Genomic DNA, 26,291 nt, shown 5'->3' with positions numbered 1-26,291 from the left:
GATCTCTAAAGAACTTATTAAACTCAACAGCAAAGAAACAAAGAATCCAATCATGAAATGGGCAAAAGACATGAACAGAAATCTCACAGAGGAAGACATAGACATGGCCAACAAGCACAAGAAAAAATGCTCCGCGTCACTTGCCATCAGGGAAATACAAATCAAAACCACACTGAGATACCACCTCACACCAGTGAGAATGGTGAAAATTCACAAGACAGGAAACCACAAATGTTGGAGAGGATGTGGAGAAAGGGGAACCCTCTTGCACCGTTGGTGGGAATGTGAATTGGTACAGCCACTCTGGAAAACTGTGTGGAGGTTCCTGAAAGTGTTAAAAATAGATCTGGGGATCCCTGGATGGCTCAGCGGTTTGGCGCCTGCCTTTGGCCCAGGGCACGATCCTGGAGTCCCGGGATCGAGTCCTGCATCAGGCTCCCTGTATGGAGCCGGCTTTTCCCTCTGCCTGTGTCTCTGCCTCTCTCTCTCTCTCTCTCTCTCTCTCTCTCTCTCTCTCTGTCTGTCTATCATGAATGAATAAATAAAATCTTAAAAAAATAGTTATAAAAATAGATCTGCCCTACGACCCAGCAATTGCACTGGTGGGGATTTACCCCAAAGATACAGATGAAGTGAAATGCTGGGACACCTGCACCCCGATGTTTCTAGCAGCAATGTCCACAGTAGCCAAACTGTGGAAGGAGCCTCGGTGTCCATCAAAAGATGAATGGATAAAGAAGATGTGGTCTATGTATACAATGGAATATTACTAAGCCATTAGAAACAACAAATACCCACCATTTGCTTCGACGTGGATGGAACTGGAGGGTATTATGCTGAGTGAAATAAGTCAATCGGAGAAGGCAAACATTATATGGTCTCATTCATTTGGGGAATATAAAAAAAGTGAAAGGGAATAAAGGGAAAGGAGAGAAAATGAGAAAATATCAGTGAGGGTGACAAAACATGAGAGACACCTAACTCTGGGAAATGAACAAGGGGTAGTGAAGGGGAGGTGGGCCCGAGGTTGGGGTGACTGGGTGACGGGCAGTGAGGGGGGGCACTTGGCGGGATGAGCACTGGGTATTATGCTATATGTTGGCAAATTGAACTCCAATAAAAAAAATTAACTCTCATAGCAGAGAGTCTAGTTGAAAAAAAAAAGCACATTGTGGCATGGCAGAAGTATAAAAAAATAAACAATAGAGAAGAATAGAGAGCCTAAAAGTAAATTCACATAAATATAGTCAATTTACCTTTGACAAAACTACATGGCAATTCAGTGGAAAATAAACCTTGAAATAGAAAAAAATATATATATATATATATATGTCAATTTCACTTCAGTAATAAGTTTGTAGAAAAAAGTAGTAAAAAAAATAAAATAAAATTTGGTGTGTACTATATATAACATGTATGTATATATATTACCAATTACTACATTTATCTTGGTGATCATTGAGGACTGTACAGAATTGTAAATCAATATGTTGTATATCTGAAGGTAATGTAACATTATAAGCCAATTTTACTTCAATAATAAATTAATTGTATTTCAAGATTTAATTTAATTTCTAGTTAGTTGACATATATGGTAAAATTCATTACATATGTAAAATTTAGTGATTCCTCACTTACATATAACACCCAGTGTTCACCTCAACAAGCGCCCTCCTTAATACTTGTCATCCATTTAGCCCATCCCCCACACACACACCCTTCCATCAACCCTCAGTTTGTTCTCTATTTTTAAGAGTCTCTTGTGGTTTGCCTCCGTCAATCTTTATTTTTCCCCTTCCCTGTGTTCGTCTATTTTGCTTCCTAAATTCCATGTATGAGTGAAACTATATGGTATTTGGTTTCACTGACAGACTTATTTTACTTAGCATAATACTTTCTAGCTCCATCCATGTCATTGCAAATGGCAAGATTTCATTCCTTTTGATGGCTCTGTAATATTTCATTCTGTGTGTGCATATGTGCGTATGTATCTCACATCTTTTTGTTTTGTTTTGTTTTAGTTTCAGAGGTAGAACTTTATGATTCATCAGTTGTATATAACACCCAGTGCTCATTACATTAAGTACGCTCCTTAATGCCCATCACCCAGTAATCCCATCCTCCCAACCGCCTCCCCTCCAGTTATCCTCAGTTCATTTCCTATAGTTTAGAGATTCTTATGGTTTGTGTTCCTCTATGATTTTGTCTTACTACTACATCTGCTTTATTCATTCATCAGTCAATGGAGAACTCTGCTCTATCCATACTATGGCTATTGTTGATAATGCTGCTATAAACATAGGAATGCACATGCCCCTCTGAATCAGTACTTTTGCATCCTTTGGGTAAATTCCTAGGAGTGAAATTGCTGGATGAAAAGGTAATTCAAATTTTAACTTTTTTTGAGGAATCTACATGGTTTTCCAGAGAGACTGCACGAGTTTGTATTCCTGCCAAAAGTATGAAAGGGTTCCCCTTTGCCCACATTTTTTCTGACAGCTGTTGTGTCTTATGTTGTTAGCTTTAGCCATTCTGACAGGTTGTGAGGTGGTATCTCATAATTATGATGTATTTACCTAGTGATTACTGATGCTCATTATCTTTTCATGTGTTTGTTAGCCATCTGCATATCTTCTTTGGAAAAATGTCTACTCATGTCTTCTTCCCATTTCTTAATTGGAGTATTTATTTTTGGGTATTGAGTTTGATAAGATCTTTATAGTTTTTTGGATACTAGCCTTTTATCTGAAGTGCTATTTTCTAATATCTCCTCCCATTCCTTAGGTGGTCTTTTAGTTTTGTTGATTGTTACCTTCATTGTATAGAAGACTTTTATCTGGATGAAGTCTCAATAGTTCATTTTTGCTTTTGTTTCCCTTGCCTTTAGAATCGTGTCTTGTAAGAAGTTGTTGCAGTCAAGATCAAAGAGGTTGCTGCTTGTGTTTTCCTCTAGGATTTTGATTGTTTCTGGTCTCACAATTAGGCATTTCACCCATTTTGAATTTATTTTTGTGTATGGTAAAAGAATGTGATCAAGTTTCATTCTTTTGCATGTTGCTGTCCCGTTTTGCCAACATCATTTGTTGAAGAGACTTTTTCCCATTGGATGGTCTTTCCTGCATTGACAAAGATTAGTTGACCAAAGAATTGAGGGTCTGTTTATGGGTTTTCTATTCTGTTCCATGAATCTACATATTGGCTTTTATTCCAGTAGCGTACTGTCTTGATGACTACAGCTTTGTAATATAGCTTGAAGTCCAGAATTGTGATGCCTCCAGCTTTGCTTTTCTTTTTCAACATTGTCCCATACAGGTTTTAGGATTGTTTGTTTTAGCTCTGTGAAAAATACTGGTGATATTTTGATAAGGATTGCATTAAATATGAAGATTGCTTTGGGGAGTATATACATTTCAACAATATTTTTTCTTCCATTCCATGAGCATAGAATATCATCCCATTTCTTTGTGTCCTCTTCAATTACTTTCATCAGTGTTCTACAGTTTTCAAAAGACAGGTCTTTTAGCTCTTCCTTTCTCCTCCAGTTGCTTCATTATCAGTGCATAGAAATGGAACTGATTTCTGTACATTGATTTTATATCCTGCCACATTCCTGAATTCGTGTATCAGTTATAGAAATTTTTTGGAGTCTTTTGCGTTTTTTTACATAGAGTATCATGTCATCTTCCTTGGTGAATTGGATGCCTTTTATTTCCTTTTGTGGTCTGATTGCTGAAGCTAAGACTTGCAGTTCTATGTTAAATAACAATGGTGAGAGTAGACATCCCTGTCTTATTCCTGACCATAGAGGAAAATCTCTCAGTTTTTGCCCAATGAGGATGACATTAGTTGTGGGTCTTTCATACATAACCTTTATGAAGTTAAGGTATGTTCCCTCTATACCTACTGTGTTGAGGGTTTTTATGAAATATTGATGCTGTATTTTTAATCCATTGTTATGCTCTGTGTCTTTTGATTGGAGCATTTAGTCCATTTACTTTCAGAATGATTATCAATAGATATGAATTTAGTCCAATTGTATTACCCATAAATTTGGTGTTTTGGAGGTGTTCTCTGTTCCATTATAGTCTTTGCTTTCCCACTCAAGGTATCCCCTTTAATATTTCTTGCAGGGCTGGTTTAGTGTTCATGAACTCCTCTAACTTGGAGGGTTCTTGAAGAAGAAATTGTCTCTCCTTTTATTCTGAGTGACAGCCTTGCTGAATAAAGTATTCTTGACTGTGTATTTTTCCCATTTAGCACATTGAATGTATTATACCACTCTCTTCTGTCCTGCCAATTTTCTGTGTTGGGAGGTCTACTTCAAAACTTATTTGTCTTGCCTTATAGGTTAAGGACTTTTTCCCCTTACTGCTTTCAGGATTCTTTCCTTATCTTTGTAGTTTGCAAATTTTACTATGATTTGTCTTGGTATTGACTGGCTTTTATTGATTTTCATTGAAGTTCTCCATGCCTCCTGGATTTCAATTTCCAGGGAAGGGAAGTTTTCAGCTGTAATTTGCTGAAATAAACATTCTGCCCCTTTTTCCCTCTCTTCTTTTTCTGGGGTTCCTATTTTACATAAGTTATTATGCTTTAGGGATTCACTGAGTTCCCTAAGTCTACATTTGTGATCTAATGTTTTTCATTCCCTCTTCTTTTCAGCTTATTTATTTCCATAATTTTATCTTCCATATCATTCATTTGTTCCTCTGCTTCTTCCATCTTTGTTGTCATTACATGCAATTGCTTTTATATCTTGTTTATAGCAGTTTTTATTCCAGCCTGCCTAGTTTTAGTTCTTTTATCTCTGCAGTAATGGACTTAGTAGTTTCTTCTATGCTTTTCTCAAGCCCAGCTAGTGTCCTTGTGATTACTATTTTAAATTCTTGCCCAGGCACATGACATACATCTGTTTTGATTAGATCCCTGGCTATGACTTCTTGTTCTTTCATTTGAGATGAATTCATCCATCCTGGCATTTCACCAATATTTCTGCCTTCTCTGTGTTAGGAAAGCCTATTATGTTTCCTGCTCCTGAGAATAATGGCTATATTAAGAAGAAGTGATACACTGTTCAGGACCTGGCACTTGAGAAAGTTTTATTGGTGTATGCTCTTTGCACTCTACTGTTCTTCTGCTCCTTCCCTCAGACCCATCCTGTGCAGAGTTTTTCCTTGCCTGCAATAGGGTGTTTGGACCTTCTCCAGTGTGTGGCAAATTTTAACTAAATGTGTTTTGGCCTGCTTGTCAGAAAAGCTAGATTGTATTTCCTTTAGAGCTGAAGTTTTGCAGTACTCTATGATCAGTAGACTTGGTGTATGTGGGAGTTTTGTGCTGGTCTTCTGGGGGAGGGACCTGCTGCTCTGGTTCTTAGGCTGATTTGTCCTAGTAAAGATGCACCTGCAGGGCACAGTGGGGGTGGGGCGTGGTTTATGTGGCTCATTGGGGGTACTGTGTTGTTCAATGAAGTCTATCTGTGCTGATTAACATGGGCAAATATGTCTACTGGCTTTCTTGTCTCTGGAGAGGCAAATTCATTCCTGCCACTGTTCGGGAAGCCTTCACAGAAGAGTGAACATTCTCCACTTTTGTGTCCCAGGCCTCTGTCAGAACACCTCTTTTACCCTGTCTGTAAGTAAGCAATCTCCATTCCTGTGTTTTGTCTCAGGCATGCCAGCTGGGATTTGAAACTACCAATTTAGGGACTCAGACTAGGGGAGAGTCTTGCCTTGCTGTGGCTAGTATAAGTTTGTTCCAGAAAAGCAGTTTCACAACTGTTCAGGGGCTCAAAGTTTATGATTAAGTGCAGCCAAAAGCTGACTTCCAGGTTATATCCTTCCACAGGTGCCTCTGTTGTTATGCTAATGAACAGGGCAGCTCAAAGGCAACTCTGCTTTTACTTTTGTCGTCTGAGAGAGTGCCATCTCTTCAAAATGCACTGGTGAATTTAGTAAGGTCTCTGGATACAAGATCAACATACAAAAATCAACTGCTTGTTTATACAGTAAAAATGAACATATCGAAACTGAAATAAAACATATAATACTATTCTCAATCACTGAAAAAAGTCAAATACTTAATGTAAATCTAACAAAACATGTATAGAACTTTTTATGCTGAAAACTACAAAACATTGATGAAAGAAATCAAAGAAATTCTAAATAAATGGAAAGACATCTGTGTTCATGGACTGAAAGACTCAACATAGTAAAAATGTAAATTTGTCCAAAATTAATGTGCAGGTTTAACATAATTCTTATAAAAGTTTCAACAATATTTTTGATTGATATAGACCAGAAAATTCCAAGATTCATATGGAAAGGAAACATGCTAGTATAATTAAAATAATTCTAGAAAAAAAGAATGAAGTGGAAGAAATCCATCTATATAATTTCAAGACTATGTGGTATTCACAGGAAGATACATATACAGATCAGTGAAACAGATGACAAAACCCAGAAATAGCCCTGCACAAGTATGAACAGCTTAGTTGATCTCTGACAAAGATGCAAACGGAATTTAATGGAGAAGTCTTCAAAAAGTGTTTCTGGAACACTTTGATATCCATAGAAAACAGAAAAGAACTTTGATCCAAGTTTCACACCTTATACAAAAATGATTTAAAGGGCCTGTGCGTACCGGTCCCTGGGCGGAGATGGCGTGCGCCGCCGCGGGGTCCCCAGCCAAGCAGGACAGGTTCATCTGTATCTATCCTGCGTATCTGAACAACAAGAAGACCATCACCAAGGGCCGGCGCATCCCCATCCGCAAGCTACTGAGATTCAAGATGGGTGCTCAGCAGTCGGACTTAATGTATTCCTTGAGAAAAATAAAATGTACTCTAGAGAGTGGAATCGTGATGTTCAGTACAGGGGCAGAGTCGGGGTCCAACTCAAACAGGAAGATGACAGCCTCTGTCTCATACAGTTCCCATCACGTAAGTCAGTAATGTTGTATGCAGCAGAAATGATACCTAAACTAAAAACAAGGACACAAAAAACAGGAGGTGGGGACCAAAGTCTTCAGCAAGGAGAGGGAAGTGAAAAAGGAAAAGGAAAGAAGAAGTGACTGCTTATGGGAACCAAGTCTGGTACTACTGAGAGAGACCGTGAATGAAGGCTTCTAATTTATATTTAAGAGAAACGGAAGCTTTTTATTTGCATCATTTAACCGAACTATGGACATCTCTGCCTCTCAGCTTCAGCATCGGAGTTGACAGTGTAATAAATTTGCATCAGAACTTTGCATCTAGCTCTTAACGCAGTTAAAAGAAAATTTTGTTTGCTTTTCAACGCAGAGTTTTTGTGGAAGAAAGAAGCATACTTTTAAATGGACAGTGAACTCTACCATAAGTTATTTGAAATCCTGTATCTGTCCTGTGTGTAAACATGTTTTAGATAAATGAGTTTATTTTTTTTAATTTTTATTTATTTATGATAGTCACACAGAGAGAGAGGCAGAGACAGAGACATAGGCAGAGGGAGAAGCAGGCCCCATGCACCGGGAGCCCGACGTAGGATTCGATCCCGGGTCTCCAGGATCACGCCCTGGGCCAAAGGCAGGCGCCAAACTGCTGCGCCACCCAGGGATCCCGATAAATGAGTTTAATTAAAAATTTGCAATACACATTTTCTTCAACATTTAAGTTACTGAAATAAAATTTGAAACTGAAAAAAAAAACAAAAATGATTTAAAAATGGATCATAGATTAAAATGTAAAAAAGTAAAAAAAAATAGGGGATAATCTTTAAGACCTAGGACTTGGTGACATAGTTTTAGAAAGGATACTAAAAGTACAATCCATAAAAGAAAAAAAGCAATAGCTTGCACTTCATCAAAATTAAAAGTCTTTTTTTTTTCTGCAAAAGACTGGGATGAGGGAAATAAAAGCTACAGACTGGGAGTAAATTTTGGCAAACTACATAGCTGACAATAACTTAATATAAAATAAATAAAGGAAGCTTAAAACTCAACATTTTAAAACGTTTAATTAGAAAATGAGCAAAATGCACAAAGAAACATTTCACTGAAGAGAGTATATAGATGGCAAATAAGCACAAGAAAATATTTTCAACATCACTAGCCATTGGAAATCAAATTAAGAAATCAATGATCTATCACTGCACACACAAAAAAGAACAGCCAATTTTTTCATTATGGAGAATACCAAAATGCTGGCATGAATGCCAAGAAATTGGATTTTTCATACATTGCCGGTAAAAATGTAAAATGGTACAACCTTACTGGAAACAATTTGACAGTTTTTTTAAAACTAAACATGTAATTACCATATGTCCAAGCATTTGCATTCTTGAGCATTTATTCTAGAGAAATAGAAACTTATATCTGCACCAAAAACTGGTCATTACTGTTCATAGGAGCTTTAAGGGCCCCAGATGAGAAATAACCCAAGTGCCCTTTCATGAATTAATGATTAAAAAAACATAGCAAATACAATGGAAAAATAGCACATAAATATTATGGAATACTACTTAACAATAAAAAGGAATGGACTATTGTTACATGCAACTTGAAAAAATCTTCAGAAAATTATGCTGAATGAACAAAGTCAACTTCAAAAAAAATCACATGCTGTATGACACCATTTATATAACATTCTTGAAATGACACAGTTATAGAAGTGGAAAACAAACTAGTGGTTGCCAGGGGTTAGGAATGGTAGATAAAAGAGGAGGAAGAGTGCTCCTTCGTGGCTCAGTGATTGAGCCTTTGGCTCAGGTCATGATCCCATTGTCCTGGGATCTTGTCCTGCATTGAGCTCCCCGCAGGGAGCTTACTTCTCCCTCTGCCTATGTCTCTTGCCTCTTTCTCTATGTCTTTCATGAATAAATAAACTCTTAAAAAAGAGGAAGAAGAATAGTGTGATAAAGGAACATAGAAGTGTACATACATATCATGCATTATCAATTTCCTGTTTTAATTATTGTAATATACAAAACATAAATTGGAGAAATTGAGTGAAGGAGATTTACCTTTGCAACTTCCTGTGACTCAAAATATTTTTATATAAAAAGTTTTAAAATTTTGTTCTGAATCCAATGAAATAAAATTTTAGAATACTAGAAATACCCAAGTAACTATTAAAGAGTCAAAGTTAATAGAAGTTACATTTTTACCATGGAAGCAAGAATGAAAATGAAATATGAACTGCAGTTATTCTTATATGTCTAGTCCTTTTAGGAAAAGAATCAATTTATGTTTTGTTTGAAAGATTTGGTGGTTTATTTTTACAGAAATACAAAAACAAGTATTTATGAATTTTGACTAATTAAAAAATATAATCATTTATTTAAGAGAAATACTTTGTAACAAATTAATATTGTTATTTATTTATCATTTATCAGAAATTTAAATATGTTTTGTTTAATTTCCTCTCAAGGTTGTTCTGTTTGAATTATGTTTGCTTCATAAAAATAAACATCTGCTTATAAATTTTTATTAGTCCTTTATTCAACATTGTTGGACATTTTGATACATTATACTACATAAAATCAATAAAATAAGCAATTTCAAAAATGTAAAAAAGTGTTCTACAATGGACTGCATGTTGCTTGAAAGTCTGAATATTTAGATAAAGCTTATCTTTCTGCTAATATATTTAAAAGTAAAAGCATAATTAACTTTTGTTTATTGACTAATAAATACATTTTATTATTTTAGGTACCTATTTCTTTTTAATCATGTTTTATGCAGCATCCATTTATTATTTTAATGGCTAGAACTGCTAAAGGTTCAATATTTACAAAAACTCCGTTTTTATTTCTCTTATAAGACTTGGATTGGGAATCGAAGAAGGAAATATCGTTTAATGGGGATTGAAGTTCCTCCTCCAAGAGGAGGCCCTGCTGATTTTTCTGAGCAGCCTGAGCCTGGTTCTTTGTCTGCACTCACATCAGGAGAGGAAGCTGGTCCTGAAGTAGGAGAAGATAATGAAAGAAATGATGAAGTATCTATCTGTTTGTCTGAAGGAAGCTCTCAAGGTATTTTAATATGCTGCACTTACTAATAAAAGTTTTTGTAAATTTGATGGATTCTTACTTGCTTTTCAGCTAATTGCATTTCAAATCTAAAGTCTTCAAAACATTTGGTTAAAAAAAAACATTTGGTTAAACATTTGGAAAGAAATGGATTTATTTTGATTTATTTGTATTATACTTTATATATTTACACGCATAATGAATTATTTTACAAACTAATTAACATATCCATCTCCTCTCATAGTTATCATTTATGTATATGACTATAGCACCTAAAATCTACTTTAAGCAAATTTCTAGTATGCAATATAGAATTGTTAACTGTAATAATAATGCTGTACGTTAATTCTCTAAATTTATACGTCCTGTGTAATCACAAATTTGTATCCTTTGAACAAATTTCCCCATTTTCCTGACTTCCCCAGCATGATAACTATCATTCTGTTCTCTGCTTCTATTTGACTTTTTAAGATTTCACATATAAGTGAGACCATGCAGTATTTTTAGTTCTGTTCCTGGCTTATTTCATCTAACATAGTAACTTCCAGGTTCATCCATGTCATTGTAAATGGCAAGATCTCCTTTATTTAAGATTTAATAAATTTGGGATCCCTGGGTGGCTCAGCAGTTTAGCTCCTGCATTTGGCCCCGGGTGTGATCCTGGAGTCCTGGGATTGAGTCCCGCCTCAGGCTCCCTGCACAGAGCCTGCTTCTCCCTCTGCCTGTGTTTCTCTCTTTCTCTCTCTCTCTCTCTCTCTCATAAATAAATAAAATCTTTCAAAAAATGAATAAATTCATGTGTGTGTGTGTATGGTGTATTCCTATGTATAGGAGATATATATTATATGTATTTTACATATATATAATTCTTATATATATATAAATATATATTTTTCTCACTTTCTTTATCCATTCATCTGTCAACAGATACTTAGGTTGCTTCCATATTTTGGCTAATAGCTATGCTGCAGGAAATGTGGTAGCACAGATATCTCTTTGAGGTGATGATTTTTTTCCTTTGATTATATATCCTGAAGAAGGATTATTAGATTACTAGAAGGATTACTAGATAGAACTACATGGTAGTTCTGTCTTTAAGATTTTGAGGAAACTTCATACTGTTTTCCATAATGGCTGTCCAATTTGCTTTCTGACCAATGGTGTACAAGTGTTCCCTTTATTCTATATCCTCACCAACACCCATTATCTTTTATCTTTTTTTTAAGTTTTAATGCCTCCAACTAAAGAAATTCCCACACTGAGTCATCACAAGGAACACTTATCTACCACAATAATGATCTCTCACATTTAGAAATGTTGGTTATTGCAACAATCCATAATTATAATTAAGTACATGATTGTTTTTATTTTATTGAAATTCTAAACAATTTAGATTAGAACATTATAAATGTATTGTAATAAATACATATGGTATGGTATAATGTGATAAACACCAGAGTAGTAGTCAGACAACCCGGGTGAAAGCCCTAGATCTTCTACTGGGTGATTTTGTGACTTCAGGCAAAACATTTAGTTCATGGTGCTTTAGTTCCACATCTGTAATCTAAGAAGAATAGACTAAATCATCTTTATAGCATTGCCCAGTGTTTCCCTAAGGCGAATTGAAATAATATGTGCCTTCGCAATGAGCACTTTTAGATTTAATTTACATATTATAAATTCATCTACTGTAAATGCAGAATTCAAGGATTTTTAGTAAATTTCAGAGTTGTACAATTATCACCATCACTAAAATCCAACGTTAGAATATTTTCATCACTTCAAAAAATTTATTTGAGCCCATTTGTAATCAACCCTCATTCTCACATTCCAAACCTAGACAACCACAGGTCTACTTTCTGACAATGCAAACTTGTATTTTCTGAGTATTTCTTATAAAAGGAATCATACAACACGTAGCCTTTTTGCATCTGAGAGAAAGAAAATCTTGCACTGACCCATTTTATTTTGCTGATCAGAATATTAACAATGTATTTTCCAGTTTAATTTTTGCCTTTTAAATGTGATTATGGATGTCAGAACTTTTTGCTTATAATATTTATCTTGCTAAGTATATCAATCCTTTTCTTTATGATTTCTGATGTTGGCATCATGATTACAAAGTTTTTCATTGTACCACAATTATGTTAACATACCCCTACATTTGCTTCTTATATTATGATGGTTTCATTTTTTCAACTTAATATTTATTCTGCCTAGAATTTATTTAACTGTAAGATGTGTGAGGAAAATACCTAATTTTATTTTTTCCAAATGTTTAACCAGCTACTCTATTTGTTAGATAATCCAGCATTTTTCTACTGAGTTTAATTGTAGCTTTTTATCAAGTATAATATATACACACATATAGATACACACATACATGCATACATATGTATTTGGGATATCATATTATGTTACATTGATCTGATTGTTTATACCTGTGGCTTTATAAAATATATAAATATCTGGTAGTTCTCTGATTACTATTCTTAGCTCTTGTAGCACAAATTCTTTTAGATTAACTTTAGGAAAAAAATTTAAAAAAAAATAAATAAAATAAAAATAAATAAATAATAAAAAAAAGATTAACTTTAGAATTGTTTAGTCGTAACTTCCCCAATCCCTCGCCCCTAAAATCATTTAAGATTTTTATTGGCACTGCATTAAATGGTAGTAAAATGTGGAAAGATAAATTCAATTTTGCATGTGTTGAGTTTTAGATGACATCAGGACATCCATGTGGAGCTGTTCAGCAAACTCATGGATAATGTGGGTCTGAAGCTCAGAAAAGGAGTTAAGACATTAAAAGAAATATAGGAACCACCCACATCAAAGCCAAAAAAAAAATCTAGCATAGATGGGATCCCTGGGTGGCGCAGCGGTTTGGCGCCTGCCTTTGGCCCAGGGCGCGATCCTGGAGACCCGGGATCGAATCCCACGTCGGGCTCCCGGTGCATGGAGCCTGCTTCTCCCTCTGCCTGTGTCTCTGCCTCTCTCTCTCTCTCTGTGACTATCATGGATAAATAAAAATTAAAAAAAAAAAAAAAAAAAAAATCTAGCATAGAAATAGAAGATTTAGTTAAATGAGAAAATGGAGAACAAGACGGAAAGATGTACAAGAGCTGTGTGTTGAGAAATATCCAAATTTAGGGGCTAGAAGAGAAAAGGGAGCCACCAAAGGAACATTAAGACTAAATAAAGATATTATTACTAAAATCAAGGAAAGATATTTCAGAAAAAAAGAAATGTCATTGTTTCAGTCATCTTTTGGAAGTTGAATAGAAATTTCTCTCATGGGACATCTAAAATTGTCAAAGGTATATACGTGGACAATATAATTGTGTGCCAGATGATGAGGGACAAGGATAGGAGCTGTTCAAAGAATATAAAATTATAGTCATACAACTGGAGTACAACTGTTGAACAAATATAGTGCCTATAATTGGCAATTAGGGGTTATAGACTTAAAGAACTTAGGATAAATCATACTTTGTTCTTTTTTTTAATTTTATTTTTATTTTTATGATAGTCACAGAGAGAGAGAGAGAGGCAGAGACACAGGCAGAGTGAGAAGCAGGCTCCATGCACCGGGAGCCCGATATGGGATTCGATCCCTGGTTTCCAGGATCGGGCCCTGGGCCAAAGGCAGGCGCCAAACTGCTGCACCACCCAGGGATCCCATACTTTGTTCTTAACACAAAAAAGGACAAGAAACTTTTGGAGGTGATGGATATGTTTATTATCTAGATTGTGGTAATGGTAACATGAGTGTATTCACACGTCCAAACTCACCAAATTGTAAACAGTAAGTTATATGCACTTTGTGTATACCAATTATATCTTAATAAAGCAGGAAAATTAAAATAAAAACGAATGAGAACCCACTGAATTGGGTGCTTAAGAGGTTCTTTCTAAAATCAATGTGTGTTGCAAGGTGGAGGCAGGCAGATTACAGTAGGTTGACTAAAAAGCCTTTAGTATTGCCAGGGCCATATATTTTAATAATAAGTGTCTGAAAAGTTGTATGAATATTCAAGTGTTTTTTTTTCTCTCTCTCTCTTTCTATCTCCCTCTTACCTCCCTCTATCTTTCTGTCTTTATACCAAATTTGCAGTTGGTATTGATGAAGATTATAGCATAGAGTTTAGTGTACAGGAAAACTGTGAAGCAGGAAATAGGAGAGACTATTGCTTTATTTCCAAATCTCTTATTCATAATCAATTTGGTCCATCAAACCATTTTTGTTTTCTGTTAGTCTTTACTAAATTATATGTGCCTAGGAATACTTGTATATTTTTAGTGATTTATATTTTTGTATATTTTTATTGGAGTTCGATTTGCCAACATACAATTTAACACTCAGTGCTCATCTCATCAAGTGCCCTACTCAGTGCCCGTCACCCCGTCACCCCATCCCCCCCACCCACCTTCCCTTCTGCTGCCCCTTGTTTGTTTCCCAGAATTAGGAGTCTCTCATGATCTGTCACCCTCTCTGATATTTCCCACTCATTTACTCTCCTTTCCCCTTTAATCCCTTTCATTATTTTTTATATTTCCCAAATGAATGAAACCATATAATGTCCTTCTCCAATTGACTTACTTCACTCAGCATAATACCCTCCGGTTCTATCCACCTTGGAGCAAATGGTGGGTATTTGTCGTTTCTAATGGCTAATATTCCATTGTATATAAATGTATATACCACACCTTCTTTATTCATTCAGCTTTTGATGGACACCGAGGCTCCTTCCACAGTTTGGCTATTGTGGACATTGCTGCTAGATACATCGGGGTGCAAGTGTCCCAGCCTTTCACTGCATTTGTATCTTGGGGGTAAATCTCCAGCAGTGCAATTGCTGAGTTGTAGGGCAGATCTATTTGTAACTCTTTGAGGAACCTCCACACAGTTTTCCAGAGTGGCTGTACCAGTTCACACTCCCACCGACAGTGCAAGAGGGTTCCCCTTTCTCCACATCCTCTCCAACATTTGTTGTCTCTGTCTTGTTAAATTTCACCATTCTCACAGGTGTGAGGTGGTATCTCAATGTAGTTTTGATTTGTATTTCCCTGATGGCCAGTGATGTGGAGCATTTTCTCATGTGCTTGTTGGCCATGTCTCTGTCTTCCTCTGTGAAATTTCTGTTCATGTCTCTTGCCCATTTCATGATTGGATTGTTTGTTTCTTTGCTGTTACGTTTAATAAGTTCTTTTATATATCTTGGATACTAGCCTTTTATCTATAGGTAATTTGCAAATATCTTCTCTCATGCTGTAGGTTGTCTTTTAGTTTTGTTGACTGTTACTTTTGCTGTGCAGGAGCTTTTGTCCTGATGAAGTCCCAATAGTTCATTTGCTTTTGTTTCTCTTGCCTTCATAGATGTATCTTGCAAGAAGTTGTTGTGGCCAAGTTCAAAAAGGGTGTTGCTTGTGTTCTCCTCTAGGATTTTGATGGAATCTTGTCTCACATTGAGATCTTTCATCCATTTTGAGTTTATCTTTGTGTGTGGTATAAGAGAATGATCCAGTTTCATTCTTCTGCATGTGGCTGTCCAATTTTCCCAGCACCATTTACTGCAGAGACTGTCCTTTTTCCAGTGGATAGTGTTTCCTGCTTTGTTGAATGGTAGTTGACCATAGAGTTGAGGACCCATTTCTGGATTCTCTATTCTGTTCCATTGATCTATGTGTCTGTTTTTGTGCCAGTACCACACTGTCTTGATGATCACAGCTTTGTAATACAACCTGAAATCTGGCATTGTGATGCCCCCAGCTATGGTTTTCTTTTTCAATATTCCCCTGGCAATTCTGGGTATTTTCTGATTCCGCAAAAATCCTAAGATGATTTGTTCCAACTCTCTGAAGAAAGTCCATGGTATTTTGATAAGGATTGCATTGAACGTGTAACTTGCCCTGGATAGCATAGACATTTTCACAATATTTATTCTTCCAATCCATGAGTATGTAATATTTTTCCATCTCTTTGTGTCTTCCTCAATGTCTTTCAGAAGTGGTCTGTAGTTTTTAGGGTATAGCTCCTTTACCTCTTTGGTTAAGTTTATTCCTAGTTATCTTATGCTTTTGGGATTTATTCCTTCATTTCTCTTTCTTCAGTCTCATTGTTAGTGTATAGAAATGCCACTTATTTCCGAGCATTGATTTTGTATCCTGCCACACTGCCAAATTGCTGTGTATTTTCAGTGATTTATGAATAGATCTTTAAAGAATGATGCCTGACAGCTATTTAGAAGATAATAGGGATTTGTTTGTTTCTATGGATGGATGAGAGAGGAAATATTCTGATAAAAGTAAATTACATAAGCCCCTAAAGGGGAGTTTCAATCCATGACTTCCATTTCCTCATCTAACAGGGAATTTACAAAATAAGTATTTACTGGGGGGAAAATGAGTGTATTTTAAGGTTGCTAATGGACCACTGCTCCTACTCTGGCATTCTTTGTTGATTAATAGTGTGTTCTCTAGATAACTGTATAGTAATTAAAACCTAGTGAGAAAAAGGAGAGAGAATTTAATGCATGAATAAAAAAAACACTTGATGGGAAATGAGATTGCCTAGAATTCCTCTTCGTGGTTTATTTTTTACAGCTGCATAATAACCTTTTCATTCTTATCAGAAATTGGAACAGAAAAGCATAAGAGTCTTAAAATACAAAAAGAACCTTTTTGGGGGTTCTATTTCCAATGAGTTCTGTACTGTTTTCCTCCTTATTTTGCTGATGGAAAATACTAATCTGATTAATTTAACTGTGTGATCCTTCTGTGATGATCAAGCAAATTGTATCATTTGGCCTGGACTAATATAACTTTAAGATATGCTCACCATATACTCTTTCAGTTATGAAAATGTAGTTAAATGTGTTTATTTTGAGATTTCCATTAGTTACATCTGAGCGATATAGAGAAAAAATAGTCAATATAATTGCGCATACTATTTCAAAAAACTAGCAATTGAAATTCAGAGTCCTTTATAATATAGCTATTGATTTAAAAGAGTTAGTCTTCTAAATGTCTAAGAAAAAAACATCTTTATAGCAAGGCTTACATTTTACATGTTAAAGATCAATTAAAAATCATGTTAAATTTCTCTAGAAAAAATCTACAAGCTAAAATAAGCATTATAGTTTTAAAATACAGTAAAAGGCAAGTTTAGCCAAAATCTCCAAAAACTGTTCTTGATCCTTTAGCAGTTTCAGTTTCATTTCCTTTTTACTGAGAGTTCAGGTTCTGATACAAAGCTTCTGACTTACCTCTTATTTCCACCTTCTATCTCCCACCTTCACTACTCCCATTTCTTTTTCCTTTCCCTGTGTGGAAGTGAAGAGAAAGGAGATATGGTAAAGCTACCTGACTTCATCCCTCACACAACTGCAAACTCTAGCAAAAGTAATAGATGATTCAGCACTTTATTTTAAAGTTCTGTGTCTACTAAAACATATGCATGGTTGAGCAATCTTAAAGATTGTTACTATCCAGAGAATCAAACTGTTTAAACTATGAGAACAATTAACATCTATATTGTTGAATTTTATAACAAAGCCTCTTATCAGCTGTATCTTTTATGTGGGTGTCCATATAAAATATATTTCTGCATAGTTATTCCACGTAAGTGTATGGCTACCATATAGAGTGCCCTCTAGCATTTTCACTGATTATTAATTTTACTTATTTGTTCACTTTCCAATTTGCAGAGTTGCTTTTCCTGAGGAATAAGCAGACATATTGTACTTAGCTTTCAAACTTGCAGTAATGTCAAAGCTATCTGCAAGCAAAAGAAAACATGCCTCATTTAGCTGTATCACTTCATAACATTATATTTTAGAAATCCTCAAGACAGCTTTTCTTAACATCCAACAAAATAAACCCTGCATGTACATGTGGCTAGTAAAGCAGAAATGTATATAGTTATGAGCAAGTAAGAACAGAAATATGAGACAAACCTATAAGGAATGATAACAGTAATGATCTTATTGATGAGCACTATAACCTCTATTCTTACAGCATTAGTACTAATACTAGCTCTGCACCTAAATCTGTTAACATTCCCCACTTCTTCATTTCATTTAGTTGCTGATTACATAGGACTTGAAATTTCTGTGATTTGAAATGTCTAAATAATGAATAAAGTCTCCTCCATCTAGCAGTCATTTTTATTACAAAATTACATTGAATTTATGGTGTTCAATAGAAGCAGCAAAAACATTTCACAAAACACAACATCCATTCATGATAAAAACCCTCAACAAAGTAAGTGTAGGGGAACATACCCCAACACAATAAAAACCATATATGAAAAACCCACAGCTAATGCCATTTGCAATGGGGAGAAACTGAGAACTTTTTCTCTACAGTCAGGAACAAAACAGAGATGTCCACTTCCACTGCTGTTATTTAACATAGTTCTGGAAGTCCTAGCCATAGGAAACAGAAAACAAAAGAAATAAAAGGTATCTAAATTGGCAATAAAGAAGTCACACTTTCACTATTTACAGATGTTATGACATTCTACATAGAAAACTCAAAAGACTCCAACAAAATACTGCTAGGTCTGATACATGAATTCAGTAAAGTTTCAGGACACAAAATCAACATACAGAAATCTATTGCAATTCTATACACTGATAAGGAAGCAGCAAAAAAATAAATCAAGGAATTAATCCCATTTAAAATTGCACCCCAAACCGTGAGATACCGAGGAATAAACCCAACCAAAGAGGCTCTTTTTTTTTTCTTACTACTCTTTATTTTTATGATAATCTTGTAAAGAGGCTCAAAGAGCTGCCTTAGGCAGCAGGCAGCCTCTTTAGCATCTTTTCTCTCTGCCAGCATCCTCTGCTTCTGTTTTGCCAGGCACTTCCTGGCAAAATAATGGGCCCCTAGGTCGTGATAGCAGTCCTGGTAGGCCTTGGCCACCTGGGTGAACTGCTCCAGCTCCTTGGCACAGTTCTGCCTGCAGCTATTGCCTTCCTGCTGCTGACAAGCCTTCAGCCTCTCCTGGATAATGTTAAGGATTTCTTGATCCACTTTATAGTCTCCCTTGCATTCTGCTTCAGACATGCACAAGACATCCTTTTCCTGGCACTTATGTGAGAAATTGAAAGGACACAATAAATGGATAAACATTCCATGTTCATAGATTGAAAGAGAAAAATACTGTTAAAATGTCTATACTACCCAAAAAAATCTATACATTTAATGCATTCCTTATCAAAATGCCAACATCATTTTTTACAGAGCTAGCATAAACAACCTAAAATTTGTATAGAACTACAAAAGATTACAAATAGCCAAAGCAGGGGCACCTGGGTGGCTCAGTGGTTGAGCATCTGCCTTTGGCTCAGGTCATTATCCTGGGGTCCTAGGATCAAGTCCTGCTCAGGTTACCTGTAGGGAGCCTGCTTCTCCTTCTGCCTATGTCTCTGCCTCTCTCTGTATGTCTCTCATGAATAAATAATTAAAAATCTTTAAAACACACACACACACACAAATGGCCAAGGTAACCCTGAAAAAGAAAAGCAAAACTGGAAGCATCACAATTCTAGATTGTATTACAAAGCTGTAGTGATCAAGATGGTGTGGTACTGGCACTGAAGTAGACACATAAACCAATAGAACAGAATAGAAAACCCAGAAATGAACCCACAGCTATGTCAATTAATCTTCGACAAGGCAAGTATGATATCCAATGTGAAAAAGACAATATCTTCCACAAATGGTGGTGGGAAAACTGGACAGCTACAGGCAAAAGACAACATTCACAATATAAATTCAGAATGGATGAGACCTAAATGTGAGATCTGAAACCATAATAATCCTAGAAGTGAACACAGGCAGTAATTTCTTTGACACTGGCTGTAGTAACTTCCTTCTAGATATGTCTCCTAAGGCAAGGGGAAAAAAAGCAAAAATAAACTATTGGGACTACATGAAAATAAAAAGCTTCTGCTCAATGAAGGAAACAATCAATAAAACTAAAAGACAACGTATGGAATGGCTAAAGATATTTGTAAATGACATCCAATAAAGCATTAGTATCCAAAATATATAAAGAATTTATAAAGCTCAACACCCAAAAAATGAATAACCCAGTTACAAAATGGGCAGGAGATGTGAATAGACATTTTTATAATGAAGACATACAGATGGCCAACAGCCACATGAAAAGATGTTCAACATCATTCATCATCAGGGAAATGCAAATCAAAACTACAATGAGATATCATCTCACATCTGTCAGATGGCTGAAATTAAAAAAAAAAAAAAAGCCCTGGGGATGATGTGAAGAACTATTGTGTCCTGTTGGTGGGAATGCAAACTGATTAGCCACTGTGGAAACTTTTGGAAGTTTCTCAAAAAATTAAAAATAGAACTACCCTATAATCCAGTAATGGAACTCCTAGGTAATTACACAAAGAATACAAAAATACTAATTTGAAAGGATTTATACACCCATATGTTTATTGCAGCATTATTTACAATAGCCAAACTATGGAAGCAGCCTAAGTGTGTATTGATAGATAAATGGATAAAGAAAATGTGGTATATACATATTCAATAGATTATTGTTCAGCAATAAAATCAAATGAAATTTTACCATTTACAACAACATGGAGTTAGAGAGTAGTATGCTAAGCAAAATAAATCAGTTAGAGAAAGATCAGTCATATGCAGAATTTAAGAAACAAAATATATAAGTAAAGGGAATAAAAAAGGAGAGAGAGACAAACTAAGAAACAGACTTAACTATAGAGAACAAACTGATGGTTACCAGTAGGGAAGTGTGTGGGGATGGGTGAAATAGGTGATGGAGATTAAAGAGTACATTTGTGGTAAGCAGTGAGTGTTGTATGGAAGTGATTAATCACTATTTTACATACTTGAACCTTAAATCACACTGTATGTTAACTAACTGGAATTTAGATAAAAACTTGAAAATAACTAACTTGATAAATACATAAATTGAATTTATGGTGGACTTTGCATTAAAATTCTGGTAAGGTTTTTCTGTATATCTTAAACCTAATTCTCTATGTCTTCATGTGAGTTCCTCAGTTAGCCATGTTTTTGCTTGTTCATGCTCCATGCTCCTAGAGGGCACCTCTATATATCTTTCCATGTGAAGGAATGGATCTGGAAAAAATCTTAGGAGTACTGATAAATATTTTTGTTCTACTTTCTATAGTGAAATAAAACATCAGTTACCAAGAGGCTGAGAACTTCAACTAGTGTTTAAATAATCTCAATGACATGACTGTGCATGGAAAGAAACATGGGGCAGAGCAGGCTGGGTTGCTCATTGGTTTAGCGCCACCTTCAGCCCAGGGCCTGATCCTGGAGACCCAGCATAGAGTACCACGTCGGGCTCCCTGCATGCATGGAGCATACTTCTCCCTCTGCCTGTGTCTCTGCCTCTCTGTATCTCTCATAAATAAGTAAATAAAATCTTTAAAAAAAAAGAAAGAAAGAAACTTACTGCCCTGTTTTACTAAGGAGTAGAGGTAGGGATAATCTAAGACAAGACTTTATTTTGTAGATACCATATGCTGTGAACCAGCCACTTTTCCTAGCTCAACACAGAGAGCTTTTTAATAGACTTGTTCCTCTGAATTAATTTTTCCTAGTTTATTTTTTTCACATTTTTAGAATATTGAATTTTTAAATTTCATTTAAAATCAATCAATTAACATATAATGCATTTAGTTTAGAGGTAGACTTTAGTGATTCATCAGTTGCATTTAACACCCAGTGCTCATTACATCAAGTGCCTTCCTTAATGTTCATCACTCCTTCACCCCACCCCCCACCTTTCCTCTAGCAATCCCCAGTTTGTGTCCTATATTTAGGAGTTTCTTATGGTTTGTCTCCTTTTTGATCATAAAGGGAATACATGTTCGTTATAGAAAATATAAGAAAATACAGTGAAAAAACTTGAAATAATCCCACTTCTCAGTAATGACTATTCTTAAAATTGGAGTGGGTCGAATATTTTCCAGTGTTTTCTCTTTATATATACAGGTATGTGTGTGTGTGTTCACATACACGTGCTTCTTCAAAAAAATGGAAATGTACTGTATTTATAGTTTTATATCATGTATTCAAAATTATTTTTATCATTTTTCTCCTATTACAGCAAGCAATACAAGTTCATTGTAAAAATATTTAAATAAAAGTAAGCAACTTGAAAAAAGAAGTATCAAAATAAAATTGGACAAAAGGAAGAAAAAATGAATTCCTGTAATTCCATCCAGGAATAATAATGTCTGTTTTAGTATAAATAATGTCAGTCTTTTCTTTGTCTATGAAAATGTACACTTTTTTTTCCTTTTATAAAATTAAGATCACAGGGGCACCTGGGTGGCTTGGTTAAATGTCCAACTCTTGGTTTTGGCTCAGGTTGTGATCTCAGGATCATGATATCAAGCCCCACGTTGGACTCTGTGCTCAGCATGGAGTCTGTTTGAGATTCTCTCTCTCTCTCCCTCTACCCCTCCCCCATTTGCACTCACTGTCTAAAAAAAGAAATCAAATTAAATTAAATCACAGTGTACCTACATAGTAGGATTTGTCACCTTCACTTGTTCACTTTCCAATAGATAATGATATTTTCCTTATTATAAACTATTCTTGTCCTTCAATTTTACAGTATTTATTGTAGGAACAGGTCCTAAATGATTTCTCCAATTCTCCATTGTGAAGCATATAGGCTGCTTCCATGTTTTTCCAATTATACAGTACAGTAGTGGCCATCCTTGTATTTACACCTATCCACACTTCCTAGAATGCAGTGTTAGAAATACAATTGCTCATCAAAGCATATATGATGTGAATTTATCATCTTTGGGTTTTTATTTTTTTCATTTTAAATATTTTATTTATTTATTTATTTATTTATTTATTTATTTATTTATTTATTTGACAAAAAGAGCAAGAAAGCACAAGCAGGGGGAGTGGCAGGAGGAGAGAGAGAAGCAGGCTCCCCACTGAGCAGGGAGCCCAATGTGGGACTCAATCCCAGGACCCTGGAATCAAGACCTGAGGAGAAGGCAGATGCTTAATTGACTGAGCCACTAATGCACACCCATTTGTGTCTTTTTAAAATAGAGAAATTATTTAAGTGATCTTGTGAAAAACATTTTCAATAAAGTTTTGAGGAATGAAAAATGAAATCATAGCCTTTTTATTTTTTCTATAGAAGAGTCCAGTGAAGTTCCAAATGAGGCAAGGGCTCATAAGGAAGAGGACCACCATGCAGTATCTGCAGATAATGTGGTATGTACATATTGAAATTCTTTCCTCATGATGGATTTCAAGGATATGTTTCCAGTTGATAATAATATCAGTGTTACCATAATTAAATCCTGCTCCATTTCACAAACCAAAACAAAGCTGTCACCAATGAATTTATATATCTTTGCGGGCTTAAGAAATGAAATTTAAATATTTGAGGGTTTAAGAAATGAAATTTAAAGCACTGTCATTTGTGCCTCAAATTTTTATGACTGAAGAGATTTGCAAATATAAAAATTTAATGCTTACTACATATAGACATTTTTTTTACATATGTTATTCTTCTTTAACACATTTAGCAAAGAGCAGATTTCTTTCATTTAACAGATGGAGAAATTACAACTGAGGTTAGCCTGCAATCATGAAAGAAGCCTTTGTAAGTTCTAAGATTGTATCCAAGGATTCCTGATTCAGAGTTCTCTGTTCAGACCATATCTATCTCTACTATGTTTGGAGCCTTTCCTCTTTCTAGTTGAATTAGATTCTCTTAGTCTTCTTTAAAACTGCACTAATGGAGGAAAGACAATATTCAAAGACTGAATAACAGGCAGAGACAGACTGTATGTATGTGGATTAAACTTGGATTTGTGAAAATGTAAACATTATTAGTATACATAAGTGTTCTCCAAGCAGCATGTTTTTATTTTAGCAGCATGTTTATATCCTGACTCCATTAAGTAATACAGAAATCAAGATAGTATTAAAATCAAACATAAAAGCAAGGGCCATTTTGTTTTGTGTGTTTTTTTTCTTCTAAATCAATGATTTTTGCTTGATGGCAATCTTTTTTTTTCTAAAAGATTTTATTTATCCATGAGGGTCACAGGAGAGACAGAGACATAGGTAGAGGGAGAAGCAGGCTCCCTGTGGGGAGCCTGATGTGGGACTCGATCCCAGGACCCTGGATCATGACCTGAGCCAAAGGCAGACACTCAACCACTGAGCCACCCAGCTACCTCTTGATTGCAATCTTTTTTTAAAAAAATAGTCCCTGTAATGGATTTTTCTGTTACAAAATGAGTGTAACTTCATTTACCCTGGCTTCCATTACAAACGACATTATATGACATTATAATTCTGCCACATCTCCTTACTAGAAATTGAACACATAAAATACAGTTTTGCTCTTTTTTGTTAAACATCAACAGTATATAACAGTATTTTCCACATGCAGGATATAGTTTAGGATTACATTTTATTGATTTCAGTCCTAATTTAAATTGATGTTTGACTCTACTAACACAACTCAGTAGGCATATAGGAAAACAAACTTTTATTCTGATGCAATGTTTTCATTGGATAGCTGGTAATAATTATTTTCCACAATTGATTGTGTTAATATTCTTAAATTCCATGAAGTAATAATCTCCTCTGTTCTAGGTTCGGGTCACACTAAATAAGTTATGTACTATTATTTACAAATTAAAACTTTTTCCCACAAAAAAACCCAAACAAACAAACAAACAAAAAACCCCACTTTTTCCCCCCATAGACACATGCTCACATTTAATCTGAATTTCTCTGCACTGGATCTCCCTCAGCAGACATTTGGAAATAATAAATGAAATAATGACATAGAATGACCCAAATCACTTAGCACCTCCTAATTTTTGAAAAAAAAAAAACAATTATTTTTTAGAGACAGAACTTTAAACCTTCAAAGCCTCATCTCTGTCTGCAACTTTTGAATACCCCCAATTATTCATAGATAGCAAATCACAAAAACATATTAAGACTGATTTACATGCACAAATCTATAGAGTGGCCTTTGGTGCTTTCTTCCCTGAGATACTAATCTCCTTTTCCCAAGAACTGATCCAAATAAAGAATCTAAAAAAATTTTTTTAGAAAGTATACCAGGTCTTGTGAAAACTGACATGATTAAACCCCAAGTTTATAGTGATTTCAATAAAAACCAAAACATTAGATTCATGCCCAGTCATCAGTAGAAAGCAATTTCTTTGCAACTATCCTCTTGACTCAGAAACCTGCAAGTCACACACCCTGTTATGGTTACATATCCTCATAGGCCATGTATTAAGCATGATCATTCCACATGTTTGGGACTTTTAAAAATTGTTATTCAAATTCCAATGAATTAATATACAGTATAATATTACTTTCATATGTACAATGTAATGATTCAACACTTCCACACAACACTGGTGCTCAAATATTTAGAGTTTATTTTGGTTTTGGTTTTTCTTTTTTTGAAAAAAATATTCCATGATTAGAGAACTTTACTTGCCCCCATGGTTACAGTATAGTGGTCATTCTTCACATAAGCAGTAGGCTGTTTTATTCACTCTTTTGACAGATGTTTAATTAGTACCTACTGTGTACAAAATACTGTATAAACTATGTTGCACCTTAATTCTAAAGCTAATGGCAGTTTAGCATCTCTCTTTCTCTCTCTCCTTACTTACCGTACAGTGAAGGAAGAAAACACCAAGTTATTTTTATTAATATATCATAAATATTTGGTTTCAATTATGTAGCCCATAATGGAGTGCATTAAATAAGTGACTTAAAAAAATCCCTGGGGATGCCTGGGTGGCTCAGCGATTGGGCATCTGCCTTCGGCTCAGGTCGTGATCCCCAGATCTGGGATCGAGTCCCACATTGGGCTCCCTGCGAGGAGCCTGCTTCTCTCTGTGCCTATGTCTCTTCCTCTCTCTCAGTCTGTGTCTCTCATGAATAAATAAATAAATTTTTAAAATCCCGGTATTTGACTTTGGAATGCATGTCACATGTTGATATTTTACATTAGAAGTTGTAAATAAGTGTATAGTAATTAAAAAAAACTTGCAACAAAGTAGGTATGGTTAGCATTAAATAGATTACTTTTACACAAAATGTGTTTCCTATCACTGGAAGGCACTATTTAAGCAGAATTCAAATGCCTATTTTTTTCAAAAATATTATGAAAGAAATTTTTCTATTTTTTTATTTTTTTAATAATTTTTATTTATTTATGATAGTCAAACA

At 35.1% G+C, this 26,291-nt stretch overlaps 1 protein-coding gene and 1 pseudogene across 1 annotated transcript in view; both read left to right on the top strand.

Annotated features, from left to right (window-relative positions):
• Positions 1–26,291, top strand: part of HDX (highly divergent homeobox) — a 231,231-nt gene that overhangs the window by 176,742 nt on the left and 28,198 nt on the right. The window contains exons 6-7 of the mRNA XM_055337277.1: positions 9,794–10,001; positions 23,209–23,285. Of these exons, the coding sequence (XP_055193252.1) occupies positions 9,794–10,001; positions 23,209–23,285 (285 nt within the window). The remainder of the gene's footprint in view (positions 1–9,793; positions 10,002–23,208; positions 23,286–26,291) is intronic.
• Positions 6,656–7,068, top strand: LOC129517445 (signal recognition particle 19 kDa protein-like; annotated as a pseudogene).

This window comes from Nyctereutes procyonoides, unplaced genomic scaffold (genome assembly GCF_905146905.1).
Source record: "Nyctereutes procyonoides isolate TBG_1078 unplaced genomic scaffold, NYPRO_anot_genome, whole genome shotgun sequence".
NCBI lineage: Eukaryota > Metazoa > Chordata > Mammalia > Carnivora > Canidae > Nyctereutes > Nyctereutes procyonoides.
This window is presented reverse-complemented; position numbering and strand designations above follow the sequence as displayed.